Source organism: Aplysia californica, unplaced genomic scaffold (assembly GCF_000002075.1).
Source record: "Aplysia californica isolate F4 #8 unplaced genomic scaffold, AplCal3.0 scaffold00416, whole genome shotgun sequence".
In the NCBI taxonomy this organism is placed as follows: Eukaryota; Metazoa; Mollusca; class Gastropoda; order Aplysiida; family Aplysiidae; genus Aplysia; species Aplysia californica.
In genome coordinates, this window is record NW_004797686.1 from 540110 (window position 1) to 557230 (window position 17121).

General features: G+C 42.3%; 1 protein-coding gene across 1 annotated transcript in view; it reads left to right on the plus strand.

Moving 5' to 3' along the window:
* Window positions 1-15727, plus strand: part of LOC101846901 (probable endochitinase) — a 30923-nt gene extending 15196 nt beyond the window's left edge. Inside the window, exons 8-21 of the mRNA XM_013085888.2 lie at window positions 361-512; window positions 3434-3633; window positions 3812-3998; window positions 5261-5513; window positions 6702-6826; window positions 7550-7673; window positions 8190-8375; window positions 9071-9190; window positions 10290-10441; window positions 11851-11963; window positions 12426-12491; window positions 13966-14168; window positions 14488-14701; window positions 15342-15727. Coding sequence (XP_012941342.2) covers window positions 361-512; window positions 3434-3633; window positions 3812-3998; window positions 5261-5513; window positions 6702-6826; window positions 7550-7673; window positions 8190-8375; window positions 9071-9190; window positions 10290-10441; window positions 11851-11963; window positions 12426-12491; window positions 13966-14168; window positions 14488-14701; window positions 15342-15526 — 2280 coding nt within the window. The 3' untranslated portion in view covers window positions 15527-15727. The remainder of the gene's footprint in view (window positions 1-360; window positions 513-3433; window positions 3634-3811; window positions 3999-5260; window positions 5514-6701; window positions 6827-7549; window positions 7674-8189; window positions 8376-9070; window positions 9191-10289; window positions 10442-11850; window positions 11964-12425; window positions 12492-13965; window positions 14169-14487; window positions 14702-15341) is intronic.
* The last annotated feature ends 1394 nt before the right edge of the window (window positions 15728-17121 follow it).

The window sequence follows — 17121 nt, forward strand, 5'->3', positions numbered from 1 at the left end:
ACACACACACACACACACTCACAAGTCTACCCCTTTCCCCTCTTCCGTCTCTCCTTTTGCCGCTGTCTCTCTCTTCCCTTTCTAAAGCTTTGATTCTCTCCCGCTTCCCGTCTCTACTGCCCACGGTAAAAGTCTAGTTGAGGTCTTCCTTCATAAAACTGTTTTTAACACATAATGTCACGGCTACGCCCATGATGGCCTCCAGATGAATGGAGACCACAGATGGTAGTGGGCATAGTAAGCTCCGAACGGAGACCTCAACTAGACCTTGCCTCTCCCTTCCTTTTACTGATCTATCTGGTGTTACAATTCTTTGTAAATAGAATATGATCTCAGAAGACGATATTGTTTGATTTTCAGGTGGACTATGTACTCGACCATGGAATCGGAGGAGTTATGTTCTGGGCGCTAGATCTGGACGACTTCAAAGGCACTTCCTGTGGAAAAGGCAAATACCCACTGATTAACGCAGTCAAGGATGAGTGCGGTAACCCGTCGCCTGGAACACAGATGTATGATGTTTGGTTTAAATACACCCCCCCCCCCCTATATCATATTGGCTTCTCGCGTGCCTTTAACACGACATCTTTGAGCCTATAAGGCTTAGACTATCATATGTAGCTGTCGACTATCAGTCGCGAATGACTGACACAGTCTTGATGTCACGGCAACTCAGGGTATATCCAATATATTTAAATATATAAAAAGTAATGGGGACAATCCACTTTATTGATACCCCTGGGTAGTTTGTTTAACAAAATTTTACTTAAATATACAAATACATTACTGCATACATGCATGAACAATACACAATATCCCAAACTCTTTAATCCTCACGTCATTGCTGGTCGCCATTCTGTTTTTGAGCAAAGGTTATCGTATTTTGTTGAAGGACAATCCCCAGTGACCATTCACCTTTCGACGACTGAGGGCTAGAAGTCTGTCTTCCTGGTTTTGAGAAAAATTGATCTTTAGGGAAAGGTGTAGCAGGCAACTCTTGGACATAGACACATCGAGAATTGCAACTGTGGCAAAAGCACAGGGCGGATTGATTCGATATATACGGACATGATGCAATACGCTTGACATTTCTGAGAATATGAGCTTACTGACCACTCAGCCATTGGTGCCCATTACGACTGTTTTGGGGGATTTCGGTTTCCTTTTTGTCGCGCAGCAAAGAACCTGCACTGAACAATAGACACTCACATTTCTTAAAAAGAGGAATGGACAGAAATGCTCCTTTTCTTTAGTAGTTTAGAGCGGTGCATATCGATTGCAACATACAATTTTATGAATTGCTAATCTAAAAACATGAAAATCTGGCTTCGTCATGGTTTAAAGAGTCTCTTTTAAGGTCTGAAGAATGTGCGGTTTCTTTTAAAATGTGACGTAAAGTTCAGCGCCACTAGAGTTGAACATACATTTGTATATATGTGAGGCAGCGTGGTGGAATCAGGCTCTCGTCAAAATAATCAAAATGAAGAACCTTGCATTTTTCTGCAGGTTTGTGAATTTTTATCAAATTTTTGTTTTTTGGTTCCACACCTTTCATGCCCATTAAAGAACTCATTTCTGTGCGGATTTTTCTGAAAAAGGTTAATTAAAGGTACAATAAATGTAAATTTTCAGTTGCCACGGACTCTTAAGCTAAGGAAATAACTAATCTTTGGAGACCATTTTCTCACTAATTTAACCTCTGAAAACAGGTGACCCTCCTTCATTCGCAAATATCTCGACTTGTATTCAAGATAAATGGATATTTTTTTCATCCAAATAAAGACAAGTGAACAAGCTTTAAAATGATACCAAGAACTCTACATGCCCAAAAATTGATGAGAGCCCGATTCCACCACGCTGCCTCACATATGTTTAATATGTATATTATACATGTATGTACTAGCAAAATCCAAGTTCTAAGACCTGGACAATAAATTAGCATTTTAGAGTTTGCGGGCGGTAAGAAAACATTTTCCTCTTAATTGTATTAAAGTAATAAAAATAATTTTTCTTCTTCTCTGTCCTTCTGCCTGATTCACTTTTAAAAATCAGCCGCTTTGTCTTTATCTTCTTTCTTCTTTCTGTTTCAGTATTGTCTCTCAATATCAAGACAAAAACAGCCATTCTTGGTGCGGAATCGAACCCCGGTATCCCGTGTGACAGGCGGGAATACTTACAATTATACTACAGATGACACACTTCCATTTCTGAAAAATTATAGATATGTGACAAAATGGTTTAAACACAAATCTCAGATCATACATACCAAGGTCAACTTCAACAGCCCTAGCCGGCAGCTTGAGAAAATGAATCGTTTCGTTTTTTAGCGTGTCACCCCAGGAAAAGGGATCATGGAACCGAGTTTTACGCTAGATCTATGTGATTGATGAAAAAGGCACAAAGGAACGAAAATTAATCCATATTACAATAAGCTACGAGATTGTAGATGGTCTAGATTGCACTTTGTGTTTTTATATTCTCATAATTTTTTTATGTTGTTCGGTTAGATTTGGAGTTAGCTTTATTAGTAACCGAGCTTCCCCTGTGTCTTTATCACGACAACCTAGAACTCAAGGCTCAGACATCAAGTATAACTTTCTACCGCCACCACAGTTGCGAATAACTGAAGAGTCTTTCTTTCACTTCTTAAGAATATTATGTCTACGACATAAATATAACAGTATTTTTTTAAAATTAAAAAAATATATTTTATTGATAAACCTGAGAAATTTGTTCCAACATGGCGCACGTCATTTCCCAAATACACTGATATATTGATACATGTACAAGGATAATGCACAGTATCACAAATATAGACAATCAACACATCATTGCTAGACGCCACTGTGGGGTGTCCTGCTTTTTTAGCTAGGGTTATTGTGTGTTGGTCAAGGACATTCCAGAGTGACCACCCCCTTCCCCTTTTGACGCTTTTCACACACACACACACACACACACACACACACACACACACACACACACACACACACACACACACACACACATACACACACACATACTCACACACATACACACACACATACACACACACGCGCGCGAGAGAGAGTCTATTCGTGAAGCTTTGAACAAACAATGAAGAGCAGATGCTCATTTAAAAAAAAAGTAGAACTGTAAAACAATAGCTCAGTTTAAGAGCATTCTAATAACGATGCGTAGCAATCGAAACATGCGATTTTATAAATAATTTAACACAAAATCACGACATTTCGACACAGTTATGCATTTAGGAATATTGATTGTTACCTTCGTATAACTTTTGAGGTCAGAACAGTGTGGGGTTTCTGTTATAACGTGACGCAAAGGTCAGCGCCACCAGAATTATAGACACGGTATATGTACAGATAGATAGATAGATAGATAGATAGATAGATAGATAGATGCATTAGTTGTTTACTTTGTCGCTTGATTGCAGTACCACTGCGGCACCTGTAGCATCCTCGTCCGCCGCGACCTCCCAGTCGCCATCTGGCAGCAGCAGCGGTCCTTCCTCTGCGACCTCCGCGCCTGGACAAATGACCCCCGCGACCTCCGCCCCGGGACAGGTGACCACACAAGCCCCCGCGATGAGCACTAACGCCAACACACCCAGTGGCGGGTCTGCTTCCAGTGGAGGTGAGTGTTGAGAATGAGTTAGGAATAGTTAGGAATGTTACTGGATCAACCATGCATAAACGAATCAGCAGAGAAGGTCTATATATTACACCGTCTTTTGACTTGAACATTTTAGTGGATGTTATTCCATCTACAATTTCTTTTTTTTTAAACAGCTGTTCGTTTTATTATCGCCAAGGTTGTCAGAGGAGAGTGTGCTACTACACCAACTGGTCCCAGTACAGACCCGGACAAGGCAAGTTCATGCCAGAAGACGTGGACCCCAATCTGTGCACTCATCTCATCTACTCCTTCGCCAAAATGACCAATGACAAGCTGGCAGCCTTCGAGTGGAACGACGAGGACACTGCGTGGTCTACGGGCATGTAAGTGTGGAACGGGACAGTTGAAATCTTTTAAAAAGGGAAAACTGGTAAAGAAAACTAAACCCTTGGTAAAGAAAACTAAACCCTTCGTTTGGAACTTTAACCTAATATGCACATCAGGGATATCCTCCAACCTCTCTCTCTCTCTCTCTCTCTCTCTCTCTCTCTCTCTCTCTCTCTCTCTCTCTCTCTCTCTCTCTCTCTCTATCTCTATCTCTCTCTTTCTCTCTCTCTCTCTCTCTCTCTCTCTCTCTCTCTAACATCCCCCCATACACACACACACACACACACACACACCAACAGACCAAAAAAAAAAAAACACACACACACACACACCCCCTTTTTTTTGGGGCCTTATGGGAGTAGCTTTAACTTTATGTTCGAAAGAGCTTTTTTACCCTCTTTTTAAAAATTGGGGGTGGGGGGGGGGGGGGGGGGGGGTGAAATCTACTTTCTATTAAAATATTTCAACCATGTTTTGCCTTGGTGATAGGACAAAGTGACCATAGAGCAGATAATAATTGCCCGCTCTTTTCCAGTTTCGCCATTCTACCTGAAGTCCCTCATGGGAGAAATTCTAAGTATGCGATTCTCCCACCGTCAGCCCTCAGAAAACTGTAAATTTTAATAGTCTTGGGGGGGGGGGGGGGGACGGGATACTATACTGTTATCACACTAACTGGGTTCAAACTCATTCGCCAGTCTTCCACTTTTTGATTAGAGATACCTTCTCTTTTCTGCAAATTCTGTGCGCTCTGTCAAGCACTATTTCTGATCAATTTGTCGCCGTATGGTCTGGCAAGCAAAGACAAACGACGAATTGACAAACAAATCAAGGCACCAAAAAAGCAAAAACAAAAACCCAAAGAAACATTTAAAAAACAAATAAACAAATAAATTGAAATCCTGAACACCAGGGAGCAAGCATGATTTGCCACTCATTTCTCTGCTCTGATGCTCTCAGAAAACCTATATCATTATCCTGTTCTTTCTCCGCCAGCCATTTGTTGACGTTTTTTTAAATATAATCTGTTACTAGTCTAACTTTACCTTCAATGACTTCTATTTTGCCAGAGGGAGTAAAATGTATGTCGTGTCAAGTGTCAAAGAAAGTGAATGTGTCTCTTCCTTACTGGTTTTATTAGAGAAAGTCCCACGCTGGCTTCTTTCGGCACGACCTTATTTGATTTTTCCTTCCATTAAATTGTCTGTCTCTTAGAAATTCTCATACGCAATCATAACAAAAATTCCCATTTCCCCAGGTACCATCGATTCACCGACTTGAAAAAGCAGAATCCTCAGCTGAAGACCATGATCGCTGTGGGCGGCTGGAATATGGGCTCAGCTCCTTTCGTGCACATGGTGGCCACTGCAGCCACTAGGAAAACGTTCATTGACGACACAATTAAGTTCCTCCGGTCTCACAATTTTGACGGCCTTGATTTGGACTGGGAATACCCTGGAGCCAGAGGAAGTTCTGCCGAGGACAAGCATAGGTTCACATTGTTGGTTCAGGTAGGGGTCGTGAGGTAGAGAAGAGAACACGCAAATGCATCAGCTAAACATACACACACAAACACACACACACACACACACACAAACACGCAAACACACACCAGCACACACACACACACACACACACACACACACACACACACACACACTCTCTCTCTCTCTCTCTCTCTCTCTCTCTCTCTCTCTCTCTCTCACACACACACACACACACACACACACACACACACACACACACACACACACACACACAATAATCTCATATATGATCATTTAAATCCAAACTTAAATTCAAATTTAGCCCCGCGGAAAAGTGGAGAAAGAAGGAGGCTCAGTAGGCCAATAGTTTTTTTTTCCCCCTTCCACCCGGGGGGTTGGGATTTGGACCCCCCCCCCGGCCATTTTTTTTTTAATTTTTGGGTAACCCCCCCCCCCCCCCCCCCCCCCCCACAACCCCCCTAGTCCTGGGATAGGTAGGATCGTGCACCTAGTCTTCTCGGATAAAGGTGGCAAATTTCGGAGGTCCTACGTGGAAATTTAGCAGGATAATGATCCTTGGACTACTCCAAAATCGAAATCCATTTTGAACGGAATTAGGAAATTATCTTGGAGAACAGTTTCTTTGCTTCGGATGTTCTAGGAAAACTCGCACGCATGCAATCACGTTCGGCATTATGTTCCATGGTCAAACAACTTGATTCTGAGGTTAATCTCAAACTTTCTCCAGTTTGCACTTGGCAACGTTGAAACGTTAGACCAAAAATCGTCGTTTGTTCGAATACAATGTGACATGGTTTGAAACATTTGAATGCGGCTAGAGTTTCCTTTATTGAGAGGCAAAGCCTACCCTTTTGACACTATTAGATCACATTTGTTAAAAATCAAGCATCTTTGGTTTCCATCGTCACAACCAAATTGTTGAAAATTGTGACGAACAACCAATTAGAAAGCTTCTACGTGTCCCATGACATTGTGGGATCAGATATTCTGTTTGCTCACAATTTGATACTCTAGGTCTAATAGATTTGCATGTTGTATTATGAGAGTGAAAAAAAGCGTTTGTGAGTTTGATATATAATGTGCTCTGGTCAATGCCACTTCCCGACCCGTGCTAATCTAATCTGATTCAGCAGATCGAATATTTTGACCTATTTACATCCGTTGTTTTTTTTGCTCCTTCCTTCCACCCAGGAACTGGCTGACGCGTTCGCACAAGAAGCGGCTACTTCTGGCAAACCTCGACTCCTTCTATCAGCTGCTGTCGCTGCCGGAAAGGACAAAATAGAACCAGCTTATGAAATCCCTGAACTGGCCAAGTAAAGTGTTATATTAATCATTCTTCCTATTTTACTCAGAACATCCTTTTACTGGCGTAGCTGTCAGGTGGTTAGGGGTTTACCGGTTGCTCGTAGAAGACACGAATTCGATTCTTATGTATGGACTTTTTTGTGGAAAGGGAGGGGGGGGGGTTCTATTTGCCTGCTGAGGCATTGTGATCCTGTTATTCGGGTTGGCCCCTACAGATAAGGTAGAACCACCTGTGCCCTGGATGCGTAGAATGGGTAGTAAAACGTCTACAATTACATTTAATTATAATTTCAAGCCGTATTCAGACTTCCGTATATTATTCTAAAACGTTCTTCCATTGCTTGTCAAGACAGACACAATCTTGAAGGCTGGCATAGTATGTAGCATGTCCAGGAAAAAACGACACCAGGTTTAAACATATCTACCCATCGTTCAATCCCTCCCTCCCTCCCTCCTTCCCTCCCTCCCTACCTCCCTACCTACCTACCTTCCTATCTACTTACCTACCTACCTACCTACCTACCTATCTAACTACCTGCCTGCCTGCCTGCCTGCCTGCCTGCCTGCCTACCTACCTACCTACCCACCCACCCACCTACCTACCAACCAAACGATCTGCATGCCTATCTACCCACCCACCCACACGACCACCTACCTAGCTACCTAGATACCTGCCTGCCTGCCTGCCTATTAATCTACCCACTACCTACCTACCCATCTATTCATCACAGGAGTCTTGACATGTTCAACGTCATGACTTATGACTTCCACGGATCCTGGGACAAGGTAACTGGACACAACAGTCCTCTGTACGCCCACCCTGGAGATACTGGAGTTCAGGCTGATTACAACATCGTAGGTTGTCTACTAACTTTGTTGATCTATCTTACTACTAGAGTCTGGAGGAGTCGAATTAGAGTGGTTAAAGGGTATTACTGAAAAGATCTTGTGCGGCCACCCAGCTGAAAGCAAAATTGACACTTTTGACATCGTTATGTATTCTCTAAAAATTAAATAATTATTTTTCTCCGCACGGATAGATAGCCATGGTTTCTGTGTTCTTCGCTTTAACTAAACAAAAACCCAAGATCCTTATTTTTATTATGCCAGTATTATATATACATTTACTAACCTAACTGCCGTAAGAGACAACCCCAAACAAATAACCCACCCACCCCTCCACACACACACACCAAAACAACAACCTCAAACCCCCCTCCCCCTCAACAAAAGACCCAACACTAAGTTTCAACGATGTTAAGTTTAAGAGAAAAGATGCCTCTAATGTGAACGGGGTTTTTTTTCTCCTCTTTTTTCTATCTGACACACCCGATTCCCTTCTGTATTCTTTCACTTAATTAACTTTCCCAGGACTCTGCCATCAATTACTACATTCAACACGGCGCCCCTAAAGAGAAAATAAACGTTGGCTTGGCCACCTACGGTCGTAATTTTATCCTGGCTGACCCCAGCCAAAGTAATGTCAACGACCCCATCACGAAGTCCGGCCCTGCAGGAACGTACACCAGAGAGGCGGGGTTCAAAGCTTATTACGAGGTGAGTCTGTTCTGTTGACAGCTTCAGTTGTGGGGCAATTTTCTAGACGGTACCACAATCAGAATTGGTGGATCCGGGCAATAAAGTAAGATTACACCCTCTGATTTTCTTAATAACTATTGTTTTCTGTAATGTTACGGTTAATTATAAGATTGTTTAACAATTGTCCCTATGCTTTTACTTCGTACTTCAAGTTCGTTTCGCTGTGTGGGCTTTTAGGTTTATCTTAAGCGAACAGCAGAACTTTCAGAAGACGTGCTGTTCAGAAAAGCAAACATGGCTTTGATTTAGAGGGCGTTTGAAAAGTTATATCCCCTTTTATTCTTGCATTCATTCTGTCTTTTCAATTGGCATTTCACCAATAATCAATATTATTCTAATGCACTTATCTCTTCCTTAGAAAGAAAATAAAGACAATTTAATCACACGTGATCATGCTTGTTAGGTTCTCTACGAACCTTTGCAGATCGTTCTATTTGTTTTAATTATAATTATAATTCAAACGAGCTTTATTTTAGCAATAAATAGTGATGGTTGAAGGGCGCTATTGTTAAGTCAATATTCCCATCCTGTTGTTCCTGCCCCTAAATACCTTTTTCTAAATCCAATGTGTATTTAAAAGTGTTTTTGAATGGTCGAAAAAAGTGGTTGTTCCTTTAATAGCTCTTTTTCTTTCACCTCTATGTCATGGACAGATTTGCGACGAGTTGAAGTCTGGAGGTGTCGTGAAGACAATCAAAGAACAAGAGGTGCCGTACATGGTCAAGGGAAACGAATGGATCGGCTTTGACAACGAAGAGAGCCTGAGAAACAAGGTAAGAGCGTGTTTTTAGGTAAAAGTAAAGTCAAGCACCTCGCCTTTCTGCCCCCACCTCCACCCCCTTGCAATAAAAACAACCCAAAAAATAAAATAAGAAGGAAGACCAACAGAATACCCCAAAAATGCATACACTTCTTTCTTCATCACAAGGATCACAGCACGATTCCAACCTGTCTTTACTGCGACCCCATTGTGACTTCCGCCGGGACCTGGTTACAGCATTTTAAGTCAAGAATTACAAAATAGGGGCTCAGCTTTACTTTTGCATGCTCTTTTTATCGACAAAATTGGAATAAGTGGAAGCTCGCTATACTATGCAATGTTTACTTGTTTAAAGGCATCGTAATGTATTTGTGGTTTCTTAAAGTGACTAAAGCATAGGCAACAGTTGCCAGATTTAAATTCTGAAAATGACTAAATTTTCCTAAAACAGTCGATTTTAACAATTTGGGTCGGCCAAATTTGGTTCCAAACAGGACACTTTGTTAAGTTACAAAAAATATGAAAAAAAATTCGCCTTTTTAAAGAACTGCTATTTAAAAAATAGACTTTGACTCCAAGCACCCCCTCCCCCCGCGTCTCTCTCTCCTCTCCTCTCCTCCCCCCCCTCTCTCTCTCTCTCTCTCTCTCTCTCTCTCTCTCTCTCTCTCTCTCTCTCTCTCTCTTTCTTTCTCTCTCTCTCTCTCTTCCTCCCGGTTTCTCTCTGGCTCTCTTTCTCTCAACCCCAACATTCTTCCCTTCCGTCTTCTCCTTCCCGATGTCTCTGTCTTGCCCTCTAGTGGTTTCCTACAGTGCTTTCTATTCTTTCCCCCTCCTGTATTCACGGTGAAGGTGCTATGACAAGGTCTAGTTGAGGTCGCCATTCATTAAATTATCGTCTTTCACACGTAACACCATTATTCCCATCATGTTGGCCCCACAGAGATTGGAGACTCCTGATGTACATAGTAGGCCAAGTAAGTTCTGAAAGGAGACCTCAACTAGACCGTGTCTCTCTACCTTCCTCTCACAGACCTATCTGCTCTGTTACGATGTTGTTCCAATTCTTTGCATAGATAATATTGCCCCTGAAAACGATATCGCTTGACTTTCAGGTGGATTATGTAATTGATCATGGAATTGGAGGAGTAATGTTCTGGGCTCTAGATCTGGACGACTTCAAAGGGCAGTCCTGTGGAAAAGGCAAATACCCACTTATCAACGCAGTCAAGGATGAGTGCGGTAACCCCTCATCGGGAGGACAGGGGTAAACTATTTGATTTAGTTTCTAAAACTTACTTTACTTAATTAACTTTATTCTTCCCCTGTCTCTGGCAATCTGGTTGGCCTGGGTGGATGGGATAATTTTGTGTTTTCAGGGTCTTCACACCCTCGATCCAGGTCTTCCATGGTCTTCCTCTTGCCTTGTACCCTGATATTCTTTTGTAGTACGTTTTACTGGTAAGCTGGTGAGGTGCCATACGTGTCAGATGTTCAAACCACCTAATTTTTGCCTCTGAATGTAGTGGAGGACAGGTGTTGTTCCAATAATTTTTCTGATCCTGTTGTTTCTGATCATGTCTTAACTGGTTTTGATGACGGCTCTCCTTAGATATCTCATCTCGCAAGTAGATATCTTGCCTTCCAGACTTTTGGTCAAGGTCCATGTCTGGCGTTGGTAGATAAAGGCGGGGATAAAGATAGAGTCAAATAGGGTGGCTTTCGTCTCAGTGGGGATGTTAGATGTTTGAGGAGTGGGGCAAGCTGGTATCTGACTCTGTTAGCCTTTTGCACTCTCGTCTTAATTTCTGTGTTGAAACGTCCGTCTTTCGAGAAGATACTGCCAAGATACTTGAACTCGCTGACATGTTTCAGCGGAGTTCCGTCGATGCTGAAGGTGAGGTTGCAAGGTGTTCCGCAGACCTTCATAATCTCGGTTTTGTTTTGTAGATCCTCATGTTGAGCATTTCACTCTGTGTATTCAGCCTGTCTGAGTTCTCTTGAAGTTGTTCTTCTTTCTCGTATGCCTGTCTCTAAAAAAAGAGGACAACATTTAAAGAAATTACACCATGAAAGTGCTCGCTCACGAATACGTTCATATCATATATACATGTTTATGTGTGAGTGTGTGTGTGTGTGTGTGTGTGTGTGAGTTTGTACGTGTGTGTGTGTGTGTGTGTGTGTGTGTGTGTGTGTGTGTGTGTGTGTGTGTTTAGCCTCTATTTGGAACTTATGTAACCTGCTATGCACATTCGGGGTCTCGACTCTTGGTGGGGCCACATTTTGGTCGCCCTGAGGTCATATGCGCTAAAAAAAAATTTAATTGATTAAGAATGGAGTGTGTGTGTGTGTGTGTGTGTGTGTGTGTGTGTGTGTGTGTGTGTGTGTGTGTGTTTGTGTTTGTGTTTATATGTGTGAGTGTGTGTATGTGTTAGTACGTGTACGTGTGTCTGCGGACGCTCGGGTGTGTGAGTGTGTGCGTTTGTTTGTGTGTGTGTGCATGCGTGCGTGGGTGCGTGCGTGTGAGTGTGTGTGCTGTGCATGTGTGTGTATGTGTGTGTGTGTGTGTGTGTGTGTGTGTGTGTGTGTGTGTGTGTGTGAGTGTGTGTGTGCCTTAGCGCGAGTGTGTATGCGTATAAAAAGTACTTGATTCCATACTTCGCTGTTTGTGTTCAGTACAACTGCAGCACCTGGAACGACCTCTGCGCCGGGACAGGCGACCACTCAAATCACCCTGGTCGTGAGCAGTGACACGAACACACCCGGTGCTGGGTCTACTGCCGGTGGAGGTGAGTGAAGAGAGTGGCAGGACAAAAAAACAGACGCCAACGTTCTCAAAACGTGAAAAGCCAAGAGTCTGTTTTCTAAGCCCTAAAGTTAGTTACTTCAAGGGTCTGGCCATATAGTGATAATGGATTTAGATGAAACAAGACTCGAGGAGGCGTATCATGACAGATTAACTGAAGATCAGACTAGACGACCAGAACTGGGTAGCGGTGAAGCAAAACAAGATAGAGTTCACCATGGAATGCAAGAACAAACAAGCGAACAATGTTCGTACATATTATACAATTTATATGTCTGAGAAATGGATGTGGTAACTACTGGAGAAGGGTAATTTCAAAATAGGTTTTAAAAAATTGAGATCAGGTTAGAGTGGGGCTAAAGGGAAATTAGCCTTTAAAATGTTTTAGAACTCTCCAAGCAGACTCACCCATTACTTTACTCATGCCGTTTTGTTTCTTCACCAGTGACCACTCAGACGATGCCAACTACAGGACAGCCTACCAATGCACCGGGCACCACAGCTCCGACAAGTGCGTTTTATTTTTTGTAATTTTTAAAGTTCATGTTGAATATACTTTTCCGCTTTTGCCTTTTGCAGTCCAATGAAGATTGTTTTAGGAAATAAGGAAACTTTGAATCTCGATTTTTTTTACATGGATTGTTCTTTGACGGTTGCTCTAGAATTAGAACTGGGGTTTCCAGCTTCGTAGTCCAATCCTCTCTCTCCCCTGTCGAGCTAACGGTACAGCCTTTTCATCTGACACAGTCAACAATTTGATTTATGTAGCATTGCAACAAGGCAATAAGAAGGTGTTTGATTGTGGCACATCGAACCCCCTCCCCCCAAAAATTCATTTCGTGGATATACGAAAATCCATTAGATAGTAAATAGAGCATTAATCTCGCCTGAGATCTTCCCCGAAGAGCCTACACGAAACAGAGACCTTCGTGATCGAGATATAATTACTCTCTGTCTTGTGGAGTGGTATTATGTCACGCTGTGCTATAAATTGCCTTATCTTATGTTACTTAACCATCCCTTGTTGTGATAGGGAACATTGGAATAGACCGAGTTTGGAGAGGCTTAGAGACGTGATGCTCGGTTAAGTTACATCATATAAGATAAGAAAAGTCCATAACATTTAGCTTGAACAAACTTGATTGTCCAAAATAGTACTTTCATAGATTTGTCAACGTTTTAAAGAATTTTACAAAGGTTCAAATCTCATTTTGATTGTTTACCTCACAACTCCGTTCACGATGGGTCATTTTGAATATGAAATGCTTGGTTTCCAGACAGATTTTGTCGAACTGAGAAAGATTTATAGAAATGAAATGTATGAATTTTAAAAATAAACTAAACTAGACATCATTCAGAATCGGACCTGGAATTTGCCCCATTAATTAAAACCACAACCTTATGACGGCACAGCAGCGAATACGGAATCCTCGATTTTTCCCTTCTTTCTGTTGGTATTCTGAATCTCAATGATCCCGAGTTGACTCTAACGGGCGGAATAGATATATCCCACCACCTAAATGGTCTGACGTGTGTCAATTGAGGTGTAATGATTTGCCACAAACTCCTTTGATGTGTCCTTGTCTTAGCCCCCACCGCAAACATTTCCAATGCAACTTCACTGCTCTGTCAGTGTCTTAGCTCTCTATGCAAAATTTTTGCAATGAAACCTGCTAATTGATCCCCCCCCCCCTTTTCCACGCCCCAAGCAAACATATATACAGTACAACTTCACTGTTCTGTCGATGTCTTAGTTCCCCATGCAAATATTAATGATGAAACCTCCCAAAAACAAAAAACATTAACAATGAAACTTTGTTGTGGATGTTTCTACCCCCCCCCCCCCCTTTGCAGATATTTACAATGAAACTTCTTTGTCGATAACATAGCTCTTCATGCAATTGTTTACAGAAAAGTATCTTTGTCTTGTCCGTGCGTTAGCTCTCCAGCCAAAGTTTACAATAAATATCTTAATCGGTTCTTAGCTCCAGCTCCAGAACATCATGTAAACCACACGGACAAGATCGCGTGCGACCCTAACATGGACGACTTCCACCCAAATCCTGACGAGTGCGAGTCCTACTTCATCTGTACCGCCGGACTGGCTTACCACGTGAAATGTGCCCCAGGGCTCCACTTCAACGCCCAGACCAAGTACTGTGACTGGCCGGCCAACTCAAACTGCAAGGTCAGTGTCATTTATTTGTTTGTGATGTGCAATGCATTAGTGGTTAGAGGGAGCCACTGCTTAGTCCTACTTTTCATCTTTCCAGTATTTGTTCCTGTTTATTGGTCTGACTTTTCCCCCTACCATTAAATGGCCGTCATTGTGTCGAAGGGTTTCTGTGCACTTAAACAAGCAAACAATAAACGCATCAGCAAACAAACAGACAGGCAAGCCATATGTTATAGGTTATCAAAGAAAAGGGAGGGTATGAGCAATGCCTGTCTCCAATATTATAATGAAAATACGAAAATCTTTTTTTTTCATCGGTGTGGACACACAGTTTGCCACGAGCGCCCCTGTGGTAACGACCACCACTGCACCGGTTACAGCAGCCCCCGTACAGACAACAGCTCCAGTACAGACAGCAGCCCCCGTACAGACAACAGCTCCAGTACAGACAGCAGCCCCCGTACAGACCATGCCTCCCGCAACAACAGCAGCTCCCGTCTACACCCTGCCTCCCGCTACTACAGCCAAACCTGCTGGTTCTTTCAGTAAGGTTTTCTTTGTATAACCGTGGAAGAATGTCAATGGATGTAATTAGAAAGGTTTACGCCTCAAATAGGCCTACATGCTGATATTTTTATTGGGATGGTGTCCACTACAAATATTGTGAGCATCATTCCACAAGCACCTAAATCTTTTTTTAAGTTCTGAGAACACTAAAGAAGAAAGGGTCCAGATCAGAACCATGACTTGAGCGCTCGTTATTTATTTTTCAATTATAGATAATTGCATGCTTTAGGAAGGATATAATGAAACAGAACGAAATTATAATATTCTCAGATGCCCCTTGATGTCTTTATTCAGAAAACGGCTTTATTTTGGGAACCCTCAGAAACTGATTTGGGTGATTGTGATAAGATGTTTACGATATACTGAAGACACTGACCAGCGACGTAAAAAAAAGTAGAATTAAAACCTAAAGTAGTGACCACAATATTGATGCTATATGTATTTGTTTAGGATTCAGGCAAAAGGGTAGCAAACTATGATCGCCGATGCCTGTTTCACATGTAGTCCTTGAAGAACAAACAAACCAAATTTCTATGTGTTGGAAGAAAATAAATGTTGACTTTCCTTCTTTCTTTGTTGTTGTTTTTTAAACTCTTTTTTCCTTATCTATCTGCGCAGGTATAATGACCATATGCAAAGACCTGGGCTGGCCAGACGGTGTCCACGCTGACCCAACCAGCTGTAGCCATTTCTTCGAGTGCGCCAACCACGCCACTGTGCGATTGTCCTGCCCTGGAGGTACTCTGTTCAACAAACAGATCCTGAACTGTGACTACCCACACCATGTCTCAGGATGTCCTTAGAGGATGTGTGTGTGTGTGCGTGTGTGTGTGTGTGTGCGTGTGTGTGTTTGTGTGTGTGTAGGCCTTCCAAGTTTAGTAGAATAGTGCTTGTCACCATGCATCATTCAGAGATCTGAGCTGCTGACTTATTGAACTAGAAAAAAAAGCAGTTTGGTTTTCGGTGTACGTTCATAGTTTGGAATTAAATATTTGGAAATTCAATTTGTTCGTTTTCCTTTCTTTGTTCGTGCCAGAGTAATGTGTGGAAAAACCATATAGTGCAAATGAGACCCCCCCCCCCCAACACACATATCCTTTGGACCCCCCCCCCCCAACCATCACCATCAACAACATTAAAAACAACAATACACACATACACACACACACACGCACAAACACACATACACACACACACACACACACACACACACACACACACACACACACACACACACACACACACACACACACACACACACACACACACAAATACACACCCGCACACATCCACCCCTAAAAGTAAAAAAAGTGCCCCTGTTTGCTTGACTCAAAGAGATGCACACTTTTATAGCAACGGTTATTGAGGGAAAAAAAAGAATCCATTTTGAAAAGCAGCGTTGTGTGGAAGTTTCACAACTAACCAATGACTCCGTCTATCTTCGCACCTGTTCCTAAGAAGAAAAAAGTTGATGAAAGAGAAAGCAACCATTAACCTCCATCCCCACCCCCACCCCAACACCAAAGAAGGAGCAGTCCTCGCCTGCTTGGCCGATTCTGTCACCGAAAAGCCCTTACCAATACTTTCATAACTGGTCGATTCTTCCACACGAGAATCCTGGTCGATACTCTCATACACTTACCAAAAGTTGAAGATCCTACTCTACAAGATAGTTCACTCCTCTCTTCGAGCCTATTAAAATAGGGTCCTCAAATTCACGATGGCGCCCCCCTGAGAATAAGCCCATTCTTTGAAACAGCTGACTATGGGGGCATAGGGAGATATCAGGGTAACATCAGATATTACTACACTGGCAACGCAGTTTTATTGTAGAAATGTTTTATGTCTTGTATCTTTCTAATGAAAGCTAAGAATAAATGTAGCAACAAGTGAAGCTCCTGTGAGCTTTTTTAAAGTCGTTTAAAGGCTTTATATATATATATATATATATAAAAATATATATTATATATCGGCACCACCACTCACCGCGTGTGCTATTTATTTCTATTCTTCTTCTCGAGAAACGAAAAGTCGAGCTTAAAAACAGTATCTGCAGTGCCATCTGAGAGTAAGCACGTACGACCGCGGACACTTTTTTGGTTGAGCAAACCATCTAGTTATAGTGTAGGATCTTACTTGGCAATCCTTACTTGGCAATCATGGCCGATACTCTCAAAAAACAGTCCTAACTGATACTTGCACCGGTCGTTACTGATTACCTGTCGATATTTTCCTTGGACAGTCCTGGCTAACAGACTCCCGCACGACGGTCCTGGCCATGTTGGGGGTCCCAGCCAACAATGCGCAGATAAAATCACCACGAGTGCTCAAACTGCAGGTCGACTGACGCTTGGTCCCCTTACACAATTCACACATGTGCAAATTGTCATGATTGGGG